The sequence below is a fragment of the Plectropomus leopardus genome, chromosome 2 (genome assembly GCF_008729295.1).
Source record: "Plectropomus leopardus isolate mb chromosome 2, YSFRI_Pleo_2.0, whole genome shotgun sequence".
Classification (NCBI taxonomy): Eukaryota; Metazoa; Chordata; class Actinopteri; order Perciformes; family Serranidae; genus Plectropomus; species Plectropomus leopardus.
The window spans coordinates 20,630,601-20,656,389 of record NC_056464.1 but is presented as its reverse complement, the minus strand read 5'-3'; the positions used below and the strand labels follow the sequence as shown (position 1 = coordinate 20,656,389).

General features: G+C 40.1%; 3 protein-coding genes across 3 annotated transcripts; 1 reads left to right on the top strand and 2 right to left on the bottom strand.

Moving 5' to 3' along the window:
- Positions 1 to 1,149: 1,149 nt before the first annotated feature.
- nuak2 (NUAK family, SNF1-like kinase, 2) lies at positions 1,150 to 12,853 on the top strand. The gene is made up of 6 exons (XM_042504579.1): positions 1,150 to 1,609; positions 6,872 to 6,992; positions 7,550 to 7,701; positions 8,734 to 8,799; positions 9,151 to 9,403; positions 10,013 to 12,853. Exons 1-6 carry the CDS (start codon positions 1,370 to 1,372, stop codon positions 11,053 to 11,055), a joined length of 1,875 nt encoding a protein of 624 aa, XP_042360513.1. The 5' UTR covers positions 1,150 to 1,369; the 3' UTR covers positions 11,056 to 12,853.
- A 303-nt stretch (positions 12,854 to 13,156) lies between these two features.
- Positions 13,157 to 17,871, bottom strand: ccnd3 (cyclin D3). The gene is given in 6 exon segments (XM_042504591.1): positions 13,157 to 13,603; positions 13,606 to 13,765; positions 14,555 to 14,697; positions 15,556 to 15,718; positions 17,230 to 17,445; positions 17,522 to 17,871. Coding segments are annotated over 6 exon segments (939 nt in total). The 5' UTR covers positions 17,744 to 17,871; the 3' UTR covers positions 13,157 to 13,568.
- Positions 17,872 to 18,671: 800 nt separating this feature from the next.
- On the bottom strand, positions 18,672 to 25,778 carry bysl (bystin-like). The gene is made up of 7 exons (XM_042496867.1): positions 25,395 to 25,778; positions 23,459 to 23,615; positions 23,208 to 23,346; positions 22,977 to 23,110; positions 22,691 to 22,851; positions 20,666 to 20,768; positions 18,672 to 19,384 (listed from the first exon to the last, which is right to left on the bottom strand). Exons 1-7 carry the CDS (start codon positions 25,657 to 25,659, stop codon positions 19,030 to 19,032), a joined length of 1,314 nt encoding a protein of 437 aa, XP_042352801.1. The 5' UTR covers positions 25,660 to 25,778; the 3' UTR covers positions 18,672 to 19,029.
- Positions 25,779 to 25,789: the final 11 nt, after the last annotated feature.

Here is a 25,789-nt window from a genome sequence, read left to right as displayed (position 1 = left end):
TCATATTTATTTTTAATTAATTGTGCCATATTTTACAAGCTCATGTCATGCATTTTCTATACAAAATACAAAACATGTAAAGGAACTTGTAACCAGTGGAGGAAAAAGTATTGAAATCCTTAAGAAAAAGTGGTCAAACAATACTATGACGTAAAAAATACTCTGTTGCAAGTACAAGTCCTGTATTAAAATCTTACTCAAGTAAAAGTAAAGTATTCGCTTTAAAATATACTTAAAGTACCAAAAGTAAAAGTATTCATCATGCAGAATGGCCCATTTTATAATCACATAGATGATATCACTGAATTGTAGTGTGTCCATCACTTACATGTTGCAGCTGGTAAAGATGGGGCTAACTGTATTTTCTTTATATGCTAATGAGTATTTTAACCAACACTAATACATCACGATGTTAAAGTTATATTTTGTATTAAGAATCTGAATCTTCAAAAGTAGCTAAACGTGTCAAATAAATGTAGTGGAGTAAAAACAACAATAAATGAATCCAAACTGTAGTGGTGTAGGGACAGATAGATGGGTAAATAGATAGGGAAATGTAGGCACCATGTAGCTTATTACACAACGCATACAACCCCAAAGTAACAATGATATCTGTATTTACGCTCAAGAATGGATTTTAGGTACGCCATCCACCAATGGCAAGGCTGCACTCATACATTTGACCCACACTTCATACTGTGGTGCGCTTGTTGTATATATCAGCGAGTACCGGATGTAACAGCAATCACACAAAAACTGTCATCTGCATTTTTGTGTTTTTACTTGGCTTACCTCCTACTACTTATTAACAGCCTTCTAAAGCTACCCGCCATATATCATATACTGTTATTAGAGATGTGGTCTGCTGCTGCAGCTGCTATTACACAGTTACACCGTGAAGCACAATTGATCTGCAATTCGGGTTTAATATTAAAAAATAAAAAATATGTAATGAAAAAACATTAACAAGAAATGAGCACGAATAGAAAGCCTAATATTGTCACAAACTGACCTTGAGCTATGATTTTTACGCTGACCCGGCACCGCTTGGTGCTACAAAACAAGCGCTCCTCTGGGTACCTGAAACGCCCCTCGATCATTTGACGTGTCCGGCTGCCGCTGAGCTCCGCAGCACGCCGTGAACCTGCAGCCAGTAGGTCTCAGCGCCCCAGAGGAGACGGGCACACTGCAGGTCTATGTCCTCAACACTTAGTTATAGTGATCATTATATTTACGTTTTTGTATAAGTTATACCTGAGCACCTTTTGGAAGCAGCCTGCTCCCACTCCGATAGAGCTGCCCGCGGAGGAATGCACGTTAACACCGATACCTGCGACCGAAAACACACCAAAAAAGACAACAACGTGTCATGATGGAGGGCTCAAATATTCCCCGTCCATCGTCAAACCGTAGGCCGTCTTTGGGGACAATTTCACCCGATGAAAACGCTCCTGTCGGGACAGCTCCGTCTCAGGTGACCGTGAAGAGACAAGCGGTGAAGAGACACCACCACAAACACAACCTGAAGCACAGGTACGAGTTTCTGGAGACCCTCGGGAAGGGAACCTATGGCAAAGTGAAGAAAGCCAGGGAGAGATCCGGCAGACTGGTAAGGACTAATATAAGTCTCATTTTTATGACTGTATGAATGAATGCCTTTATCAGCGATGCCACATCTGCAGACAGAAGGTCTGTGTTTGTCTCGCTGTCCCGTCTGCCACCTGTTGTTTAGAGATAGGGGGCTATTTTTAGAGGACGTGCTGTCTGCGCTCAGGTCGGCTACATATCGATTTTAAACACGATTATATGCAGGATTGGCTTTAAGTTTCACCCTGCGAAGAACTGAGCTACAAAACTTGATTGTATCCTAATGAAATAGGTCAATGTGCTTGCTGCTGATGTTGACAAACCAGCATTAGTTTGCTTTAGTGTTCACTATGTTTGCTTTCGGGTGGGGGAAGCTCATAGCTCTCAGTTTTCTCAACACTGCATCCAGTCTGTGCATTTGATAACATAACAAAAAATTCTTAATGTTTAGTGAATTGCAGCCCACATACTGCATATTATCTACATGGTATCCTCACAAAGTATGTCAGTGGATTACAAAACGTATGGTTAACACTGTTTGCTATCTGGGTTTTAAAGTATACAGTCCTCTGGGTACACTAATTAAAAAAATTATGCAACACTCGTAATTAAGTTGTTTTTTTTTCCACATCATGATACCAGTTACCACATAACTGTTTGTCTGATCTTACTTAAAGGTTATTTGTAGTTAGGGCTGAGCGATATGGAGAATCACATTGACTGTTGGTATTTGCTCAAAATATTTACACAATTATATTTTTGATAAATAATATCATCAAAGTAGATATAATGACTAAGTAGGGAAATTAAATAATAGAACAGCCTGAACAGTCTTGTTCTGGCTGTTCTAAGTTTAGAAAATTACTTAAAAATGAATTTAAAACAGGAAAATTAATTAAAATTAAAAAGGAAAAGATAAGGGTTACAATTTTACAATATTCAAAATCTAAGATATCTAGTCTCATATGACAATATCAACATCCTGTCAATATAGTGCCCAGTCGTTTTTGTGGTGTATTAAAGTAGATCATTTGACAACAAAATCAATACTTTTGTACGAGGTCATCCTACAAAAACTGAAGTCAAAATTGATTCCTGTAAATCTGTCACTACACAAGACATTTTACACAACCACATCCTCTTTTGGCATAAAGGGAATAAAGGAAAGGCGTTTCATTGGAAAAACTGAGCGAGTCTCAGCTGGGACTTTGAAACAGGAAAGTTAGGTAACTTTCTTTTTGTGATGAAGGGTGAGGGGGAAACTGAAGCCAGCCTTCCAGGTGAATTCCAGTTCCCTGTGACCTAAGGGGAACTGGGAGGTATTTATAACAGACTGGACAGAGATAAACTTTAAAGGGACATAGAGGAGTTGGCAAACAAAAGACAATGTCTTTTGTTAAAGATTTTATTTCTTTGTTGTGTAACAGAACGTGTCTGTATGCTTAAAAATGAATGGATGAAGTAACTGCTTATAGGAATGATGGTAGACTAAACATGAGAAAGTGTAATGCAATATAATTTAACAGCACCACAATCTAAGCCTATAAAATGACCATAAAGTTGTATCAACACCTTTCTCAAGCAGTTTCAACAAAAACAAGACAATGCAACCTTTATGAAGGTTTACTGCAGGGCTGCCGTGTTTGATTGCATTTGGTTTGACAGGGAGTTAATAATAAACAAGCAACTGTGTGCATGTTTATGTACATATTAAAAACTGTGTTCTGCTCTTGATAATTTGCATTCTGTTTGGCCTTTTTTTTTGTTTCCATTACTTGATGTCGCCAACATTTAATCAGGAAATAAAACTACAGGACAAATGTCAAAAAGAAAAAGCACGTCTAGAGTGTATATGGCAGAGTGTAAAGGCAGATAACTTCAGATATCGTGACTCATCAAAAAACAAACAAAAAACAGATACTTGGCTCAGAAGTGAACTCCCTTCACCAGTTAGTCTGCCTCTGCTGCCAGGTCATGTTTACCCGAAATGCTCTTTGTTAAGGATCGAGTTGTTATGAGTGAAAGCACTCGGAAATCAAGGACGTTAGAGACAGGAATTCCCCTTTTGTACCTGCTGTAAACGTAGCGATGCAAGTCCAGTCCTGTCTACACACCAATCTCTGCTCTCACACTGTCTGACATGACAAGCTGCTGCTGCACTTTGCTTTTAAAGGATATGAGTTAGTGTCTGAAAAGTATCCCTGCAGGCAGCCTTCTGGTCATCAAATCTCATGTTCAAATTTCAAAATACAGATCAGCCCAAATATATGTTTTGAACTCATTGCAGCTCAAATAGCATAGAATGGAAACAGGAAAAACAGCTTTGTTTTTATCAGGCTACTTTTAGTATAGACAACACAATGGACAAAGATAGGTAATTTGACACGGGGAGTGACATAACACAAAGGGTGGCTTCATCTTGCGTGCGTTGAGGAACTACAGCTGTTCCCATTATCTACATGCATAAGTTTGATTGCATAACCCATTTTAGTGGGTGGTCACAGCACACGTCAACTGTAGGGCTGACCACACACTTGGTGCATGACACGTATGCTGTATGTGCATCCGTGATTAAGCACCCTGGTTAGCACTGCAGCGTCTATTCATAACTCCATCAAGTTTGAGTAGCAACTAACTAGCTTTAAAATAGTGGTTTGCTAAACTGGGCTGAACAATTAAAGGTCCAGCGTGTGGGATTTAGTGGCGTCTGGAGGGGATGTTCTCTCGTGTGCCAAGCATGTAGGAGAACTACAGTGGCCTATACGAAAATCCAAACGGCCCTATCTAGAGCCGGTGTTTGGTTTTTCCTGTTCTGGGCTACATCGTGCGGACCAACTCTGTATGAAAATAAAATTGACTCATTTTTAAGGCAACAAAAACACAGCTATTCTTATTTTCAGGTGATTCCACATTAATTAAAAACATAGTTGTGAATATTATATGACATTTCCGCCAGTATATCTCCCTAAATCCTACACACTGAACCTTTAAAGCTTAAATGTTTTAGTAAGCAAAGATTTTTAAACATCAGCAGACAGGCTGGAACTAACTGTTATGCAATAATGCTATTATTATTCAGCTGATTATATTATTTATTGAGATTATAGGCATATAAAATGTTATTTTAAAAAAAGTTAAATTTACAAATAAAGAGAAAATCAGAAATCCCTCACAAGTGAGAATCCAGAACTGTGGAACTTTGTGCAAGAAAAAATGTACTTAAATACATAATCGATTATCAGAATAGTTGCATTTTCTATTCAGTGACCTATCAGTTAATTGGTTCGTATCAAATCTGTTGTCCTTTCCAAACAAAAGTTATCAAATATGTTAACAAAATGTCACTAGTATCACAAACTAATGCATACGTCCATTAATAGGCTTAACATTCTTAGGGGGAAAACATATTTAAACTTAATTGTCAGTCCTTTGATTATGTGCAGGCTAGTTTACATGCAGTGTAGAATGAGTGTATATCTAATTAAGCCAACCTCACCAACATTATTTGGTAATTTAGCTTATCGTTCTTGAAACCGTTATGTGAGGTATATTGTGTTATATTTGGTAAATATAATGTGTCAAGTCAAATGTGTAGAAAAGTACAAGTGGATTTATGAGTTACGCAACAGTTGCACCTGAAACTGTTTCCCCAGTGCACAAATATGGTTTCGTAGGTAGAGGAACTTGGTGTTAAATATCAAATGTTTTAGCTTCAGTGCGTATTGCGTGCAACAAACTGACAGTCACAAAGACCGCACACACACAGAGAACCGCACCGGGGTGTGAACTCATCATGAGTGTGAGTTCAGCCCGTCTGACAGCTATGCAAACACATGAAGGAAACCGCAGTTCCCAGAATCAGGAAAAAATATCTGTGGCGTGAATACAGCAGTGACCCGCAGAAGCATCGAGGCCAGACAGTGACTCATGACGGGAGACAGTTGAGTGTTGAGACTGATAAGACAAGTCGCTGTTTCACTCACTTCCCCTGTGTCTGCAGCCTTAGGGGTTAGGAAAGAGAGGAAACAAAGACACCCAGCCACCAGTGGCCATCTGGTGCCTCATGACACCCTTTAACATTGGGGTAGTCTGATGACGCACTCAGGGCTCGAAGGAATCCCAGGCATCTGAGCTTCAGATAGACAAACGCAGCATAAAGACATGTATACAGACTTGTCTGTATACATGACTTGAAGCTTACATGTGATAGGTATGTGATTACAGACCCCAACATAAACTATTCAGATTCAAATTCTCTTATTCTTTTAGCCTCACAGACATAACAGCAGACAATAGATTTCTTTACAGCAGACAATACTTGACCCCGCGTTCCCTCTGCTGAGTTTTCGGTTCACTGCCCATTGCTCATGTCACAAGAGGACAAGCTTCAGATGGAAGGCAGTGCTTATTAAATAACTTATTTATGTTTGGTTTTTTTTGGGGTTTTTTTTTACCTTGGTCTGATGAATAGACAGGCTTAATCTTGTACATTAATTAACTGACCCCTATTGTAACAGCCGCCGACCATTGTGTTAATGTTTTCTTTGTCATTAAAGCGACCGTTACGTAACTCTTGAAACAATAAGCAACACATTCTTCTGCTAATGAAACATAAAAAATGGGTTCATTAGCACTAAAACACGCCCTTGAACATTTCTATACACTCCAGGGTTTTGCAGCCGTACTTAGTATGGTGTGAAAAGCCAAACACCATTCATCTGCCCAAACTGCGATAACACAGAGCAGGTCAAAAATCAGCAAAGTTTCCCTGTTTTTCTTCATTGTTCCTTTAAAATAGAGTAGGTCATTAATCATTTTTACAATCATTATAGTAAAAACAGCGTGTGCATTGACTCAGTATACCTGCAGTAGCTAGCTAAGCCTACACTTTTCGGGGTTTGAGTTTGGTTTCATAAGAAAGAAACAAACTTCCATGTCCTTCCAAATTTGTCTGGGTAACAAGTGTCACTATTACATTGTGCTCCAATCTACAATACCAGTCTGAAAATGATAAAAATCTGAAATGATAACATGAACGTTTATGGAGCACAGCTGTTGAGTAGCCGATGTTATGCCTGCGTTTGAGGGGATGGGATTTAGTGAAGGGTTAATTGTCTCTTGCGGCAACAGTTGCTGCTGTTCTTAAAAAAGTTACACTCTGAACTATGTGACTCTTCTAACTTCTGTTGATTAGTCTCTCAAATCAGTCTCACTTTTCTAAAAATGATGTTAAATAAATACATAATTCCCCAAAAATCAAACATTATTTTTCTTTTTTTTAAAGGTTGCCATAAAGTCAATTAGAAAGGAGAAGATCAAAGATGAGCAAGACCTGGTCCATATTCGCAGAGAAATCGAGATTATGTCGTCACTCTGCCACCCACACATCATCACCATATATGAAGGTACAGTGTCAAGCGCTTTGTGTCCGTGTGTGTGTGTGTTTGGGTTGAGTTTTATCGTTCACTTTTCAGGGGTCACCCCATCTCTGAGCCACACGCGGAGTGAAACGTGGTACCTGGAAAAATGCGTCTCTCAATCAGTCTCTGTTAGAGATCCAGAGTTTGGTCACGCAAGTCTTTTGTGCTGAAGAGCAATGCTATGTTACATAAGTGCTGACACCCCGTCGTACCCCGTCAGAGCTGCGGGATAATGTGCGGAGCCTCGTGTCTTCCAGTGCCCATCACGCCTGATGAGATGGTCATTTAGTGTTTGTCCACCTCAGTGCATGTTTGTTTGCAATCCAGTCATCGTGGGGCCCGTTTATCCTAATCAGAGTTAACAAGGGATTGTACAGTAAAATGGAAATCTGGCATCAATTTCAAATGCTGGCATGTCCTTAATCAAATCATGTTACATACGTGTTGGCACTGATAAAGACTAGAATCTCGGATAATCTAAGGTGTTGAGATGGGTTTGAAAGTCTGAATAAAAGGAGTTCTGATGTTTTCTTATCCTACAGTATTTGAAAACAAGGACAAAATTGTGATAGTGATGGAGTACGCCAGCCGAGGGGACCTGTACGATTACATCTGCGACAAGAAGAACATCTCTGAACGGGAGGCCAGGCACTTCTTCAGACAAATTGTATCAGCTGTGCATTACTGCCATCAGGTAAGGCTCAATCCAATGCTTTCATACAGAGCTTATTAAAAATGCGTGCATCCCTAAGTCTTGAATAAAAACTAAAGTATCTCTGGCTGCTCCGGCAAAGCTAGAGCTCCGCTCAGACTAGCAGCACTGCTCGTTTTTTTTTTTTTTCCAGGGCACAGGCACCCCCAAAGTTACATAATGGGCATTATTCAGTGTCAGCCTGCTGATCTGTACAGGGAGGCTGTGAGAACGATGCAGGGGGAAATGAACAGTTGGTTTGTAGAGAGCTAGCGTCAGGGCGAAAGGCCAGCCGTCTCAACACACAGAGACACACACACACACACACACACACGCATGGCCTCACACTCTAATGAGGGTGTGATGGAACAGAAGGGCTCGACACACACGCACACCATCAGTCGTTGCTGTGTAATTATGAACATTTACAGCACACTATATTTTAGTGTAGCTGTTCAGCTCTTTGCAGAGCTTTTATAAATATTTGCTGGGCAGTATTTACAGAGTGAATCGCTCTGTCGTATTCTGTGTCAACCCTCTCTAATATTTCCCTTTTATCGAGTGCTGATGTCTCATTTAAATACTTAATTTTTGAAAGCGGTCTGGAAAAGACCATCTAGAGTCAGTTTTGTATCGTACCGTGATGAATATAAAGTACTTCACGCAATAGTTTCCCCATGACTGCATCTCGACAATAAACGAATGCAGCACAACAAAACCTACAAACAATGTGTTCGTTGCTACAAACTGTGCCCATACGTGAGATGTTGTTGAGCTGCATGTTTGAAAGCAAAACACATTCAAACTGTGCTTGAGTCAAAGGCATGCCCCCCTACAGAGCGGAGGACAATGAGGCATAGCTGACGTACCAGAAAAAAAATCTTCACTCGGAAAAGAATGTGTTCTGACCCAGTAAAGACTAATCCTTTTACATAATATATCATAGACATCTTCCAGTAAACTGATGTGTCATGATGTGGGTGAAGATGTTGTAAAAATGATTAGGAAAAAAACTGATATCTTTTCTTTTCTTAGAATGGAATAGTACACCGGGACCTGAAACTGGAGAATATTTTACTAGATGGCAGCGGCAATGTGAAGGTATGCATATGGGACACATTCCACACATATTCACACACAGGGCTCATGAGCATAAAAGTCTGCAGTTTTATGGTAAGGTTTGGATAATAAATGACTGCAGATGTAATTGCAAAGGAAATAAATGTAACATTTAGCAAAAGATTCCATTACTTATTGCACAAGTCCTTAGTGAATAAAAGCTGATTCACAATGCAGTGTTTAAAATCGTAGTTGGTGCGTGTAAAGAATGATCAATGACTTATAGTGATGCATATGGAATTTTTTAAAGAGGATGTTTCTTCTCTGCAGTAATCTGAAGATGATGTTATGCCGGATGTGACTCAGCCTGACGTCTATTTCTTGTTCTTGCAGATCGCAGACTTTGGCTTGTCCAACCTCTATCATGGTGACGAGTATCTTCAAACCTTTTGCGGCAGCCCTCTGTATGCTTCCCCCGAGATTGTAAATGGACGACCATACCGTGGGCCAGAGGTGGACACTTGGTCTCTTGGTGTGCTGTTGTACACGATGGTTCATGGCACCATGCCATTTGATGGAAACAACCACAAGTCGTTGGTCCAACAGATAAGCACCGGAAACTACCGGAAACCCAGCAACCCCTCTGGTGAGTCATTTCAGCTCCTTGAAACATAATTTTGGTGTCTATACTTTGTGTTGCAGTTTTTGAGTTGTCCCTTTCTTGTGAACAAAATATCTCAACAATGCTTTGAAGAAATTTCTTCAAATTTGGTACAAATATCCACATGGACTCAAGGATGAAGTGATCAGATTTTGGTTGTCAAAGGTCACTGTGACATTGCCTCTATCTTATTCATGCCAACACAATTATCTGAAGAACACCATGAGGGAATTTCATCAAATTTGGCATAAACATCCACTTGAACTCAAGAATGAACTGATTAGATTTTGGTGGTCAAAAGTCAAGATCACTTTGACCTCACAAAACATGTTTTTGGCCATGACTCTAGAATTTCACACAAATGTGTTACAGAATAAAATGATGAAGTGATGAAATGTTATACCCAAAAGGTCAAAAGGTCAACTTCAGTGTGACATCATAATGTTCTGCAAAAAACAGAACACCATGAGTCTGGACAGACGTGGATATAAACTGCAACTGCAACTGCAACTTGAGTGCAGAGGCATACACCCTGTTGTAGATGAATACAATAAAGAACATGTTTGTTTCTTTCTCTCTGTTGCTCTCTCTCAGATGCATGTGGGCTGATCCGCTGGATGCTGATGGTGAACCCAGAGCGCAGAGCCACAATAGAGGAGATTGCAGGACACTGGTGGCTCAACTGGGGCTACCAGCAGCCATTACTGGCTGAGACAAAGAGCAGTGCTGTAGAGCAAAGCTCTTCACTGACCTCTCCATCAGCATCACACCCTGCTGGGCTGGCTAGTGTTGCCAGTTGGCTGCGCCGTACATCCAGACCTCTACTGGAGAACGGCTCCAAGATGCGCTGCCTGCTCCGCTCACAGGGCGCTGGAGGGGATGTAGTCCGGCAGCGTTCTCTGCGAAGGTCACGAAAGGAAAACAATGTCTCCCAGACCATTCATGAAGTAAGCACAGACAGCCGCCCCTCTAAGGGTATTTTAAAGAAACGCAACAGCGTGAAGCAGAAGCCGATGAGTGAAACCCCCGCTGTGGCCTCAGTAGAGCCACAGAACGTTTTGTCTGCACCCGATGATACTCCTTCAGCCGCACTGCTGCCTCGCAAAGGAATCCTAAAGAAGCCCACAGAGCATGAGTCAGGATACTACTCCTCCTCTCCTGAGAACAGTGACTCTGGCTGGCCACCTCAAACTAAAGAGTGCCCTTCAGCGCCAACCCATAGGAAAGGCATCTTGAAGCGCAACGGAAAGTTCTCCTCAGGTGGACTGCAGGAGTTTGGCTCTCTGGACCAGCTGGCTGCTTCTTTACCGCGCAGCGGCACCAGGTCGAGGCCGAATGGGGCCATCAGCGAGGACAGCATTCTGTCTTCTGAGTCCTTTGACCAGCTGGATCTGCCTGACCGAGTAGGACCTCCATCTCAAATGGATAAACCAGCTAGGGCCATCATGAGAGGGTGTGTGTCTGCTGACAACCTGCTAGACATTAACGAAGACGGGATTCTTGGGGATGGGCCGCTGAGGCCCTGGAACTGCTACAAGTCTGGAGTGGCCGACAGTGCCTTTTCTATCACAGACTGTGATAACGTCACAGAGACTTACAAACAGGCGCTGGTTATACGAGGCTCTGCAGCAAGCTGAAGGCTGGTGATGGGTAATGAGGGACAATTGTTTTTGACGGACCGTAAACTAAGGAAGACTTGAAAGCCAAAGCGCATAAAGTGAAATTAGCACACTGTAGTCCTAATCATTTTTGGCTAACTTCAGGAATTATTCAGTACCAAAGAGGCAGGAGGCTTCTTGTTTAACATCAGATTGTAATTTAGATGGTGATTGGTGAGGCTTGTAATTTGAGTCGAACAGGCTAAAAATAACCAGATGGTACAGTATTTGAAAATGTCCATTTCAAAGATTCTCAGGAGAAGAAAGCTGCTGTCGGTCAATAAGGAGCTCTAATTTTCAACACGAGAGCTCACCATCAAAAGTGCAGGTAATGCAAAAAGTCACTCTGAAACCAAAACACTGGTCTTAAATGTCAAAAAGTGACAGTGTGTTGAATATTTTTTATCAGTGACAACAAACTAAGAAACTGACATTTTACAGTCACAATGAGACTGTTGTTTGAATATTACTTAAGCCGGTGTCAGTGTCTTTAACTGTCAACAGGACTGTTTGAGAAAGTGCTTCTGACATAAACGCTCATTTGGATTCTGGCTGTGTGAAGCTGCTCATCTGTCAACCTTATGTTTAACCAGAATAACCGCAATAACACGCAGGTTTAATGTCAGGCTGGGTATGCTGCAGCTTTGACTGTGCTTTATAGAATGTGGGGAATATGACATTTCATGGATACCAAAGAGCAACTTTGCAAATGTCGTTGGATGTTTTTTTTCTTTCTTTTTTTATCTTTATTTAAAGCACCAACAAAAAGTGCCAAGATGTTTGTTTGTAACATGGACTTTTTTTTATTGTTTAATTTTTTCCTCTTAAATGACTCGTTCTAAGTTTGGACAATTACTTGAATAACAATCATGACTCATGTGACTCACATCACGTGAAACTAGAAGAACCTGCTTTTGCTACAGAGCCTGCCCTCATACAAGTGCCCAGGTGGCCATTCATTCAGTGTGCAGGTGGCAGTTTCACAGAAAAGGTGGGGCTCAAGAAATCACTTCAGAGTTTGATTGTTTGAAAATTTGAAAAACAGTGACTTGAGTCTGAAAGTGAATCATAAGTTCCAGCTTACTACTGTATGCTGTTTATAATGTGTAACCTTTCAATGGAATTTTTAAGATCAGTCACGGAGCTCAGGTGTATTCAACTTTACATTTTAATTTAAAATATCCAGACACCCGCGGTGGTTGAGTATTTCATAAAGCCGGATTAGAGGTTCAGCCATTTAACTGTTAAAAATGTACATGACTCAAAAGGTAAAACTTATATAATCTTATATACCAGGTTCTAAAGTAAAACAATGAATTATGCATATAGATGATCAACAATTAAGTTTGGAAAGATACATGCTATCTGGTTCTTATTCCTGCTATATGAAATACATCCAGGTAGTCAGAGAAATGAAATCAGTATGTTGTATTTGTTTCTGTTGAAATGCCCTGCTGCACACTGGAGTTACTCAGTTGGATTGGCACACTGGCATTAAATTAGAACATGAAGCCGGCGCCTGGAACAGCACTTAGTCGAACCATCGAAACCTGATAACCATTCAATTTATTGGCTGTTTATGAAGTATTAAGTTCAAGTACTAAAAGTTGCACACGGCAATACGCTGATGCTGCAAAACCATGCTGTAACTGGAATGTAAAAACTGAATTTATTTATGGTTATTTTTCTGGCACACGTTGAGGCTTGTCAGGAATATAAAGCCTCCACAAAAGTAGGCTTGGAATTGCCTAATTTCAACTGGAAGTTCTTGTTATTTCTAATCTGTCACAGACAACTGATCTTATATTACTGAAGTGTGACAAAGAAGAAGACACGTCTCTTTCTCCCTCTTGTCCCAGAAGTTGCAGGTATGCAGGCTCTGTTAATATGCTTTTTTTTTAACAGCAACAAAAACAATGTTTGCCAAAGTTACTGGGCTTATCATTTATATGACTGTGTGATCTGTTATGACCAGGATGAGGAAATCAATAAAAAACAGAACTCAAGTGCTGGCTAATGTCATCATTGACCTACATACATTTTTATATTGTCGTTTTTATCTTTCAACAGTGCTGACTTATAGTCACAAGGAATTTTTATGTAATAATAATCTTCAATAAATCCAGATAAATGCTAAAAATATGTGAATACATGTATGACCCTAATGCATAGAAGACATTTCATTAAAATGTGCAAACATTGCTGTAGGGTTCGATTTCGGTGTCAGCATCACAGAAAAGTTTATGTATCTTGGATCATATTTTATCTTTCAAAGCTGCTGTAGCAATCTCAAAAGACGTTCAAAACAAGAAGCAACAGGACGCACATTTAAAACAACTCTCAAACTGCAACAGCTCTACACAGCGCAGAGGGATCTCAACAACAATCAACTTGCAAAGAACAAGGAGAAATGGTAGTTAGGTTCAGTTTGCCTGGTATTTAGGCTTCTTGTTTTCTATCATGGCTTTAAATTTACAGTTCGCTCTCACCATTCATGTCTTGGAGGAGTGTTTTAGCTTGATTTCTTGGGTGATGTCACCTGTGTCAATACAGCATCCTGAAAGTCAGCAGGGGTGTAGCTGATCTCCGAGCTGTGCGCTCCTGATCTGCAAACACTGGCCTGGAAACGAGAGGGCAGGCTGAGCTCCAGCACACTCCCTAACTGGTCATAGCAGAGGAGGACAGAGCTCTGTTCAGGGTCAGAGTGAAAGAAAAACAACCATAAGTTCATTAGCGGGTCATGGACAGACTGTTGGATCTTGGCTATTGTTGCAAAGGGTCGGTACATTTCTGGAATTTTTTCTAAGGGAGGTTAAGCTTCAGAATTTTGGAGAAAAATCTTTTTTATTTCAATTTATTCTGCAAAACATGAATCATACTTTTTAATCACTTCAGTGTCAATTTTTTATCATCTCTATTAGAGGGGTTTGATAAAAAACAAAAATGTGAAAGTAGCATAAGCCTTTTATTTTGACAACATCAAAGACATTTAAACCATAAATTGATGCAGAAAGGGAACAAACTGGTGGATAAAAATTCACTGGAATGCTGTCAATTAGTGGTTTGATGTTTAAAATGTTCGAGCTGAGAACCCCAAATCCCTTGTTTCATATGATCCTCCCAGTGTTGAAGGGAAAAGTACGCCCTTGCTGCTCATGATATGGTAAAATGTTATATATATAAATCATTTTATAAGAGAAAAGAGATAAAAACATAACTGTATTTATTCCATTAATCCAAAAGTAAACTGTTATCCTTGTTAATGGATTTTGGAAATGGAAATTTTGCAACCCTAATTTTGGCCAGTGCTGTATGTGCATGGCTGCTCTTTTAACCCTGCCTCTTTTTTGTACTTTTTCCTCAAGACTGTTCAAACCTATGCCTTCCAAAATTATCACAAACAAGCCAGTCACTGTTGACAACAGGGCAAAGTCAAAAGAGATATTATCTAAAAATGACGGTTAAACATTACCCTTACCAGATCAATGACCAAAAGGTTGGCCAAGAACGTCATCGCCAAATCAGAGGAGACGGCAGCGTCCACTAACTGTAGCCTCTGCATGGCAATGCTCACACAGGCACATGCAACAGTGGAGGGCAAGAACACTGAAAGCCTGCAGTCTGATGACAAGAGAGGGAGACTTACTCTAAAATTTAAAAAAAAATAAAACTAGCATTTCAAAATTTTGATGGCATCTGTATTTTACTTTAAGTACTATTGCAGCACTATTGTAGACTACTGCAAGAGTGGGACAGTCAGTAAAGGCTGGATGTAGATGGTTAAATGCCACCATTGTAGACACACCCTGATAGACAAAAGCAAGCACTCAAAAGCAGACATTTCCCCAAAACCTTACAATCTGATACAATACCCTAATTGCTTCAGGCAGGAGACGCACTGAGACAAAAAGTCTAACATTCAATCCCCACTCAGACACCTTTTTAAACTGGTTACAACGTCAGGAGCCAGGAATTGTCTTAATTTTATGGGCTGTAATGTTATAGTCCCTCTAAAGTGACACTAACTGACTGTATCCCCGTGACCTGTTGCCTCGGGCAGCACCACAGAGATTCGTGGGAAATCAGCCAGCTGAATAGCCGGACGCTGGTCTTTCACAGCAGACAATACAGGATTACACAAACTCAGCTCTCTGTCTCCAAAATGAACTGCTGACACATCGTAATCAAACTTATGGCTGCTTTGTGTCCATTGTTCACTGTGAGGAAAGTCATTTAATTTCACTGTTACATTTAATGCTCTCTAACATTTTTCTAAATCACAAAGGGATTACTAGGGATATAAAGTAGTTGCTTTTATTGCGCTGGGGAGATAAAATGACCGTATAATTGAGCAAAAAATCATTTAACACAAAAAATATATGTGTTTTTACATGTTCTTCCACTTCTGATGCACATTGTCTGTTGGTTTATTTTATTTGGAAAGAAATCTCTTGTTGGTAATTCAGTTATATAACTCACCGGTGGCTGCCAGAGCAATGTAGGAGTGAACATGCCTGCGCATGTTTGGAAAGTGGTGCGGCTGAAGAGAGGGGAGAGCGTGAAGAATTGGCTCCAGGAAGTCAGAGGGCACCACAGACGCCAGACACCAGTCTAACCTGGACACCACTGCCACCTCCCATTGCTGCAACACACACACACACACACACACATTCCTCTAAACCAATCCACCATCACAGTGCCACTGCATGAAAACCTTTAATCAAGTTCCCTCCACAGCTTTGTTCACTATCTGAGGGAAGTAGGGCTGCAACTACAGTTATGTTTGTTACAGATTATTATGTAGTTTATTTTCTCAATTAATCAGTTGGTCTACAAAATATCAGAATATTAGAAAACAGCGATATTTTTGTCCAACAAAACTAAACAACAAAAATATTACATTTACTATAATGTAAGACCAAAGAAAGCAGCAAATCCTTATATTCGAGAACCTGGAAATATCTAATTTTTGGCATTTTTGCTTGAAAAATGACAATGACAATTAAATGATGGTCAAAATAGTTGCAGATTAGTTTTCTGTTAATTGAATTGTCAGTTAGTTGATCAGTTGTTGCAGCTCTACAGGGAACTTTTATGAACAGTGGTTCATAATAACACTTAATACCTAACTGGACTGAGCTGTATATTTGGGTATGAAAGAATGTTTTTGGCGTGTCATGTCCGGGTGGCATCTCAGATCCTATAATATGGGATCTGATACCTGTTTGGGCCTACCAAACAGGTATCAGATCCCATATTATAGATCAGTGGTGTTTCAAGGTCCAGTGTTTAAGATTTAGGGGGATATATTGACAGTAATGTAATACAATATATGTGATTTTTTTTCTTTAGTATATAATCACCTGACAATGAGAATCTCGTTTTTGTTGCCTTTGAATGAGCTGCTTATATCTACAGAGGGGGGAGCTCTGCGTTTACAAAGACTGGCATGTTTCTACAGGAGCCCAGAATGGACAAACCAAACACTAGCTCCAGATAGGGCTATTCACATTTTTTGTTGGTTGCAGCCCCTCCTTGATGAGAGTGTTTTTTTTAACATTAAACTGCTTTATTATGCGTTTTAAACCAGTTTCAAGTCAGCGGGTCTGTTTGTTTTGGAGAGAAAGAGACCTCTTTGGATAATTTGGCTCCCAGTACAAACCCTCTGAACGTCTGGATCTTATGTTATCGTAGATAAAAATGTGAGCGCACATTACCTGTCTCCAACAGGCCAAACAGCGCTGGACGAACGTGGATTTGTAACATGAGCCTGCTATGTTCAGTGTTTTTAACAGTTTAAATCACCTAGACTGTTTTGGAGAAAAAGGAGACTTTGCAATTCAGCTCCCGATAAAGACCTCCTAAACAATGAACACTGAAGGATTCTAACCAGGAGAAGTTTCAGCTGATTGCAATATGCAATCATTACTGCTAGATGCCACTGATGCCCCAAAATCTTATTCACCGTTCCATCAAATTAGTTTTTGTGTTGTCCACATTGCTCATGCGCAGATGCACAATAGTAGCAAGCATGAACATTACTATTAGATTACTGTAGCCATGCTGATAGGCCTTTAAACTCCATTTCCTGAGTCGCCACACTTCTATAATCCCAAATACAATGTGCAGTTTATATAAAAAATAAAGATTTACCAGGATGTCTGAGACTGAGATGGAGTTGTCTGTGTAGATACAAAGCTTGCTGGCAGTCAGGGGGACAGTCTCTCTCATTTTTGAGGCCAGGAACATGCAGACGGACCCTAAAAGCTGCAGGTTGGACTTCTCAATGGGGAAGCGGCTCAGGTAACAGTCCAGGTAATACACCGCCAGCGGAAACACCTCCTCCTCACACTTCTGCTCCTCGCACACCTAAAAAGACGCCACGTGTGGTGCTTTTAATCATCTACAGGGAGATATAACATTACTTTAAGAAACATTTGCACACCTGAAACATCCACACTGCCAGTATCCTCCGCATGTATGGCTGGATGTCCGTCTGGACTCGGCCGAAGTATGGAGACACCGGGCAGGTCTTCTCCAGAGCCCTCAGGCTGTGCAGTGTTCGCAGGTCACCGGCCACAGGAGGATCGCTGCCCGCCCGGAGAACCACATCACACCAGGTTTCTCTGGGTCCACTTTGAAACTGTCCATCCACACAATTATCCATTCGACGGGGTTAAACCATGGATTCGTTATGGTGAAGTCGGGTTAAACAAAGTAGAATTCAATATGGCGTCGACAAATCACGGAGTTATCAACAAACCGTTAAGCTAGCTGCTAACCACCACCGAGAGCGTGACCACCGTTAGCTCGCTATGCTAACTGTCGTCGGTCCTATGACCACAAACGGCCGTTTAAAGCGTCATTCAACGTAGCGAATCAAAAAGGTCAATTGTTAGTAATTTTTGGTATTTATATAAATATATATGAACCGATAACTTTTATCCTGTTCTATCAGAAAAGTTTGAAATTGGTCATTAATGTGAAGGTGAAGGACTGATACTCAACTTAAAACCTTCCGCTGAAGGGTGCGGCATGGCCAATGTAAGATTCTCAATTAATAAAATTTATTTATTTTTTTTTTTACTTTGAACATAATTATTGTCCCAGAGTGCATTAAAATGGATACGTTAATTTTATGTGTCTATATTTTTCTGTGTGGCTGTGTGGGCCTCCAACAGTTAAAAACTACAAAAAAAAAAAATATTAAAACAGGTACAATCTGTATAAAACGTGTATATATATATACCTCATTGACATTTGCTTGACTATTATTATTGCATTGTTGTTTAATTCTAATATATTTATTTCATGACTAATTTAAAAATGTTTGCGTGATCAATGAATGACAAATGAGTCTGTATGCTGATAAAATTCAACACAGAAACTCAGCACCCAAAAAATGACAGGTCACTGACAGCTACATATTTTCACAAAAATCTACTGTACAGTGTACCAACGGTATCTAATTTCCCATTTGAAAATACCAAGGCAGGGTACAAATATACAGCAGCTGCTCTTAATTCTGTTTTTTAACCATTCATCTTGTGTTCTGCAGTTTAAAAATGGAGAGAAACACATGATTTCTGACCAACTTTTTTTAAGATTCTGTTTTTAATCCAAATTGTTGCTCCAAAACAACAAAACTGTTCTTAATCAAAAGAACACAAATACCAGTCTGTGTATTCCTAAGCGATCACAGCACCGCACTGCAGGAAAAAAGCTCATAGATTCTTGATATAAAGTTACATCTGCATCACTACTGATGTACATATTCAAATGTGCAAACTCATCCAAGCAGAAAACAGAATTATGGCTCCTGAGACACTGCGGTCTTTGACACTGTCCTTTCATAGGTCAAGAAGAATGATGAAGTTAGATTTAACAATATTCTCTTCATGCTTAAGGGAGCATGAATCAGAGGAGGAGGAAGTGCCAGACAAGACTGGATTTTCAGTCCATTTCAACTGTAACAGGAAGCCCGATTTCGACATCCCTTGACTCTGAGTTTTGCAGTTCTCTGCGGATCTCTGCAGAGATCTGAGGGTGTGTTTGTATCTTGAGCAGCTCCAGCAGTGCAGTCTTCTGTTCGGAGGCAAGGTCAGCTTTGTAGCGCTGAGCCAAGGTGAGTAAACTCTGATGCCACAGCACAGGAAGCACACGTTTTTCATTACGGAAAGACAGGAAGTGGGCCACCAAGGCATCTAGGACACGGAAAGGCAGGGCGTACTTCTTGTCAAGCAAGAGGCGCAGGAAAATGCTGTTGGCGCCGTTGTACTCCATCTCTGCCAACTTAAGCATTGCAGCGCTGAAAGGCAAGAAAGATTGTACATGTTATACAACCTCCCAGGTTATGTAACCTTGGCCTCACTTACCTTGTCACCTAGAGTCATGATACCAAAATTATGAATTTAATAAGACAACTGCCTAATCATCTCGATACCGATACTGAAACGGCAAAAACCTAAATCATCAAGAGAAGTTATGAAATATAGATGACAGAACATGCATCTTCAAATTCTTTGTTTTTTGATGGGATTTTTTTGTTTATGGGATTTTTTTTAACATTTTACAGAGCCTATTTTTAAATTAAATTTGACTTAATAGAAAATGCGTTTAACAGCTGGGATTGGCTTCAGCCTCAGCCCCCCCCCCCCCCCGCCACCCTTATGAGAACAAGCAGTTACAGAAAATGACTGACTGATCTGCACTTTGTCCAGTCTATACCAATATATTAATATCCATGAAGTGCCAGACTTCCAACAAAACTGCAGTTTCTTTGCTGTTAAGTGTTTTGTTGGTTTTTCATACATGTAAGTGAGTTTTTGACAATTAATTAGTACATTTAATACATTAATAAATGGAGGATTGTCAATAATTTGATCAAGTGCATAATGTTATTACAGCATATACACTGTGTGTATACGCTGTTGTATGAAAAAGGAAGACCATGGTAATGAAGGGTCTTTGTTGAGGCCCTAAAATGGGATCTCTGTGTGAAAAGGGCTTTTTAAATTTGCTAACATGTCACTCTTTTAGCAGGACAGCATGTCCACCAGCAAGATGCTTTGCCAAGTTGGACATGTTCTTTTGGTCTGCACAGGATTTGTGGTGTCTGTGGGCTTTCAGTCAGTCAGTCATGTAAGCTTTGTGCGTTTGCGTTGTCTTCAAGCCGTGGACAGTTGGCAAGAATACTTGTATTGCAGCTATGACTCTTATTTTTCACCAGGAAAACTGCAGCGTGTGTGAGCGAATGAAAAAAATTTTAAAAAAGTTGACACACCCAATATTCTTGCAGGGAGTGGAAGAAGAGCACTGCACACACACACACACACACACTGTCCTGCCGTTGTAAATCCACACAACTCATAGGAAATACAGCTCTTGTTGATAAATGAAGTACTGAAGTACTGGCGTGAATAAATTGGAATATATTTCATGGCAGGATATTCAATACCTCTCTAATATCGATATGGAGTGAAACACTATTTCCAACACTAAATCATTAAATCATTAAATGACACCTGATCCTACATCTGACAAGAAGATGCTGACATCTGTCTGCAGCTGTGTGTCAGTGAAACGTTACCTGGAGTGCAGCACAGGGATGGAGCACTTTGTGAGTATGCTTCCAATAATGATGGCTTCCCTCAGAGTACATGTCCCAGATTCACACAGAGGAATCAGTATACCTGTGTGGCAGAAAAGGCATAAAAATATTACATGAGTTCTCCAGCGCTGCACCTCCTTAAGGTGGGGAACCTGCGAGAGACAGATGCAGCAGTGGCCATTATAAACCTGACCTTTAGTCCACTGTAAAGGTAGTAAAAATGGTTAAAACTACAAAAACACTTGATACCACACTTCCAATTGTGCAGGTCAAAAGCATCTTCGCTTGTACCGTCTACAGATCATAAGGGATGGGTGGTAGAGATGGGAACTATTAGGTTTAATTACCTTGATGAAAAACTTTGACCAATGTCAAGGCATCCCTGTTTGTTTCATTATCAGGTACTTCTGTATTATCATGCACCAAGTAGGACATACTGGAGCCTCCCCAGACAGACTTGGACTTGGCCAGAATGTGGTAATCATAGTAACTCAAATATGAAATTGACTATAACATATAAACGAGCAGACTGCCCCTTTAACACAAACCTTTACAGTAACTTTATTCACATACCAACATTTATTCTGCTTTCAATACGCTATTCAGATTGTTTTTAAAAACATAGGTGAGCCTAATACTTCTGGTATTAATATGTTTACCTAACTGAAACAGACTGATTTTGATTAAAGTGACAAAAAATTAACATCATCAAAAAGAAAAGAAACTGTCAGTTTATAAGCCACATGACTGACCAGAGCATAATTTTACATTAGATGTTATGATTCTGTCCTAAAAGTTAGCCTTTCATGTTTATTTGTGCGATAAACTGAATCATAATGGAAAATATTTTTATGAAAAATGCTGCATAGAAAAACTTTCAACTGTCTCATGAAACCGATTTCATTAAACAAATATTTAATCACTTCAGTTAATTAAATAAACCCCACTAATAGAAGAATTAATGGAAGTCAGTAATTAAAGGAAGTCAGTGGTCTGTTGGCTCTTCCGTTCACACTGTGAGTGGTGCACAGTTTAGTGTCTCTATGAGCAGCACCGCCACCTAGTGGTGCCGTCTCATTCTGGACGTTTTTAAATATGGGTCAAGGGATGTTTTGGGGTAAACTGTCCCATTAAACTGGGACAGTTTGTTAAGACAGGACCGACAGGATTAAAGAAAAACAATCAACAATCAGTGGCCCAAAAAAATACTAGACATACAAAGGATGATTTGACCCAATTAAATTTTTGTGTGTTAATTACTGAGCTTCCAGAACCAATCGTGTTATTTACCCTGTGGACATCGACTAATCCTCCGACAGTGTCCTCAGAATAAAAACTCTATATTTAGTGCTGAAATTAGAAAGGTGACATGTCCCAGAAAGCAGACAGTTTTCTTCGTTGCAACAAGCTGTCAAATTCTCTTTCACTCACTTTTTTATTTTCAAGGATCACATGTGACAAGAACTTAGCCCAGCATTTACTGGGTATTTAATCACACAAAAACTACCATGTGGGCACCTGCAAGACATATCAGAACTATTTTACTTAAACAGTTTTTTGATTTTACTCTCAGCTTCCCCTCAGAGGGCATGTAGGAGACACAGCAGAGGGCATGTCACACAGTTTTGATACCATCTAGTAGAGTGGCACTAATGAATTCAATCCTTCAGCCGGCACCATTCTGACAGATCACGCTCACCCCAGCCACCACCACCTCTTCTCTCTGTTACCGTCTGGAAGGAGCTACAAAACCCTAAAAAATTACACTTCCAGACCAAAAAACAGCTTCTACCTAAGAGCCATCACAGAAATGAACTCTCATTGCCCCCTGGGTCTTTTTTTCAGGCACTGCAGAGCAAATGTTGTACGATTATGTTTAATGAAAATAAAGCTATTCTATTCTGTTCTTTTCTTTGTTTAATAACTCAAACTAAAAGCAAAATTGCACTGAGTAAATTGTGAAATGTCAGACAAGAAACAGAGTGCCCATTAAAAAGGTCTCACCTTTGAACCACGCTCCTGGTTTGAACAAAGCCTTCTTCAGCGCACTGTAGAGATGAAAGTTAAGTCGCTTGTACTCTGCGATATCATCCCGTACTCGGGGCAGCAGCACCAAGTTGTAAAACCTTTGGGCCATTCGCTCTTTCAGATTGGACGAGAAGATTCTAAACACAAAAAAACATGTTAAAAAAGAATAAATTCATTGTAATGTGTTGAGATATCTGCAGTTAATATAAAATCTAGCTCAGTATGAAGCCAAAGCAGCTCTATAAACCAGCTGGGGACTCACCTTGTTGCTTGGTACATGGCAGCTGCAGTCCAGGTCTCAGGCTCAGTCAGATAGAGAACCTGCTCCCAGTTTGAAAGAGCTGGGACTATTTTGAAAGCCTTTGGCAGTTTACCGCTGCGATATTTTGACAAAACCTGGAGCATACGAACCAAAATGACAGCAATCAATTCAGCTGTTAAGATCTTCACATTCACAACCAAAAGGTTAACGGACATAACTGAGGTAACTCACCTTACTGACACCTCTGTACACTTCTATTACCCTCGGGTCGAGTTGGGGCATTGGACGCCCTGAGACCTCTGACATTACGGTCCCCACCTCAGTCTGCTTCTCCGTAATCTTCTCCATGATAATATCAGCTAAGGTGCGTCTGCAAAGACCACCAAAAGAAAACACAGCTAAGCATGTTATGTGGAAATTGAGCTTACAGTCAAACTCTACAGCAGGTTTCAAGATAGAGCCAGGATCATGCTGCATCTTGCCTCATTGGAGGGTTTTTATTCATGAACATCTCCATGGCCTTCTCGTCGTCAGGGTCAACCACGACTTCAGTGTCACACATGATGTCGCCGCCACCAGCACCTGCTTGTCCCAGTGGGGGCCACTCCTCATCGGAGTCTGCATCCTGAGTGTCAGGCCCTGAAATTTGTGAAAAATTGTGTTGTTTTAACGGCAGTGTTTCTTTTGTTTTGCTTGTTTGTTTTGTGATGTTCTGTTTTGTTTTTTATGTTATATGTTATTGCTAGCCCCCCCCCAAAAAAAACCTTGTAGTGGCTTACTTGGGGTGTCCCGTCATATGTTTTTTATATTGTATTGCATTTTATTCTTATTATTTATTATACTCTTATTATTTTCGTTGACATGTGAAAATAAATGATGATGATGAACCTTCAGGTGCAGTGGCCCCCGACTCTGGCATACTTTGCCCGAGGAGCTCCAGATTGGACCCAAACTCCATCTCTCATCCTAAAAAACACCTTAAAGATTCTTCTAACAATAGCTGTTAGAAATCTTGTCCTCTGCCACTGTCTGCACCTGCAATGTTATGTGCTTTTATGCTGAATTTTCTGCTTTGCATGAATATGTGCTTATATGCCCCCTTTTTTTCTTTTGATCTGGCGAGTCTTTGGGTCTAGAAAACAGCTTTTCAAATAAAATGTGTTATTGTTATAATGAAGTTATTCTCCTTGATTACATTATTCATTTAAAGGAGCTTTACAGCATTAAGCATATTCCACATATGTACACTGCAATCGATTTGTGTAATGTGTCAAAGTTTTTCCTTTGATCAAATATTCCTGATTTAATACTTTTCCGTCAGAATTAAGTTTTCTTCGCCATTTCTATGCATTATGTCTCTTAGTATTGTGAAATTAAAGGTCCCATATTGTAAAAAAGTCAGAACACATATGCTGCTATATAAATATTGTGAAAGTATCAAAATACTCAATCCACTGAGAAATACACACAATCCGTATCTGAAACGCTAGATGACAGGGATGGTAAATGATTGTTATTGCCATGTTATGCCAGAAACAGTACCTTTAGACAACCTGTCTGGACTTCTGTGTGTTGTGATGTCACAACTCTACTATACAATGTAGACTTTTTCAAACTTGAAACAAAAATATTTCAAATGGGTCCCTTACTATTTCCTGTTTATTATATATTTCTGTCAATAAAGATACAAAAGCGTTGAACACCCTGTTGTGTGACGCACATGTGATGATAAGCTGGGGTTTAATTCAGTTCAGTTCACAGGGACTTTATTGGCATGAGAAAAGTTACATCAACACTGCCAAAGCAAGTGTAAAGTAAAAGCAAAAAAAATCTATGTACAATTAGAAAAGATCTACCAGAATCTGTTGTATATACATGTCGTTGGTGATTGGGTTCACCTCCAGCACACCAGCCAAACTTGAGAAAACGTACTTCAAAGCCTGTTGAACCTGCTCACACTAAAATCGAATGTGCCTTTGGAAGATCTCGAAACACTGACCAAAATTAACTGAGCTGTTTTTGGGAGGGGAACTTATAGAGAGAGGCACCACAGTGAGAATGCAGGTAAAGTTGGGCAGAGTCTATGAGAAAAATAATGTTGATGTTTTTCGTTGTTGTTTTTTTTTTATTTATTTACAATTTCTGCATTTATGTTCTAGTAGAAACCCAAATATGAACCTAAAAATGAGCATAATATGGGACCTTTAATGTTGAACATAAAAAAATCTACAAATTACTCATGAGTGTGAACTTTCCAGTTAACTAAATTCTTAATAACTGTGCCTATATGAACACTTACAGAAGACTAGTCCTGTCATACCAGACTATGATCATGTATATGTGGACTCAGTGCATTTCATGTGATACATGGCTTATTGAATAAAATGGATGCAGTTCAGGACAGATCGTCAACATTACCGAGAACAGTGACTGGTGCTTTCTTCTTCTCTGGTGCCAGGCCATACTCAGTCTGAAGCTCCTCTTGCTGAATCCGGGCCTGTTGTAAGATCTTCCGCGACAGACGCTCGTCTACGTACTCGTCTTCGTTTTCTGCCCGGCTGTCCCTGTTCTTAACCCGGCCTCGGGATCGAACCGTGTCCGCCTGCAGGATCTGGTCTGCCAGCGCCACCGCTCCGCCGCTCGGCTCTCCTCCTCCGCCTCTGGACTTCTTCACTTTCGGCATCTCTGTAGTTTCACACACAATTTAGCAGCAATATCAGTGTTTTCTGTTGGCATGTGCTGCCTAAAGTCCAGTATTAACAAGTGCTGTAAACAGTCACTTGGTCAACACGTGCGGATGTCCATTACAGACG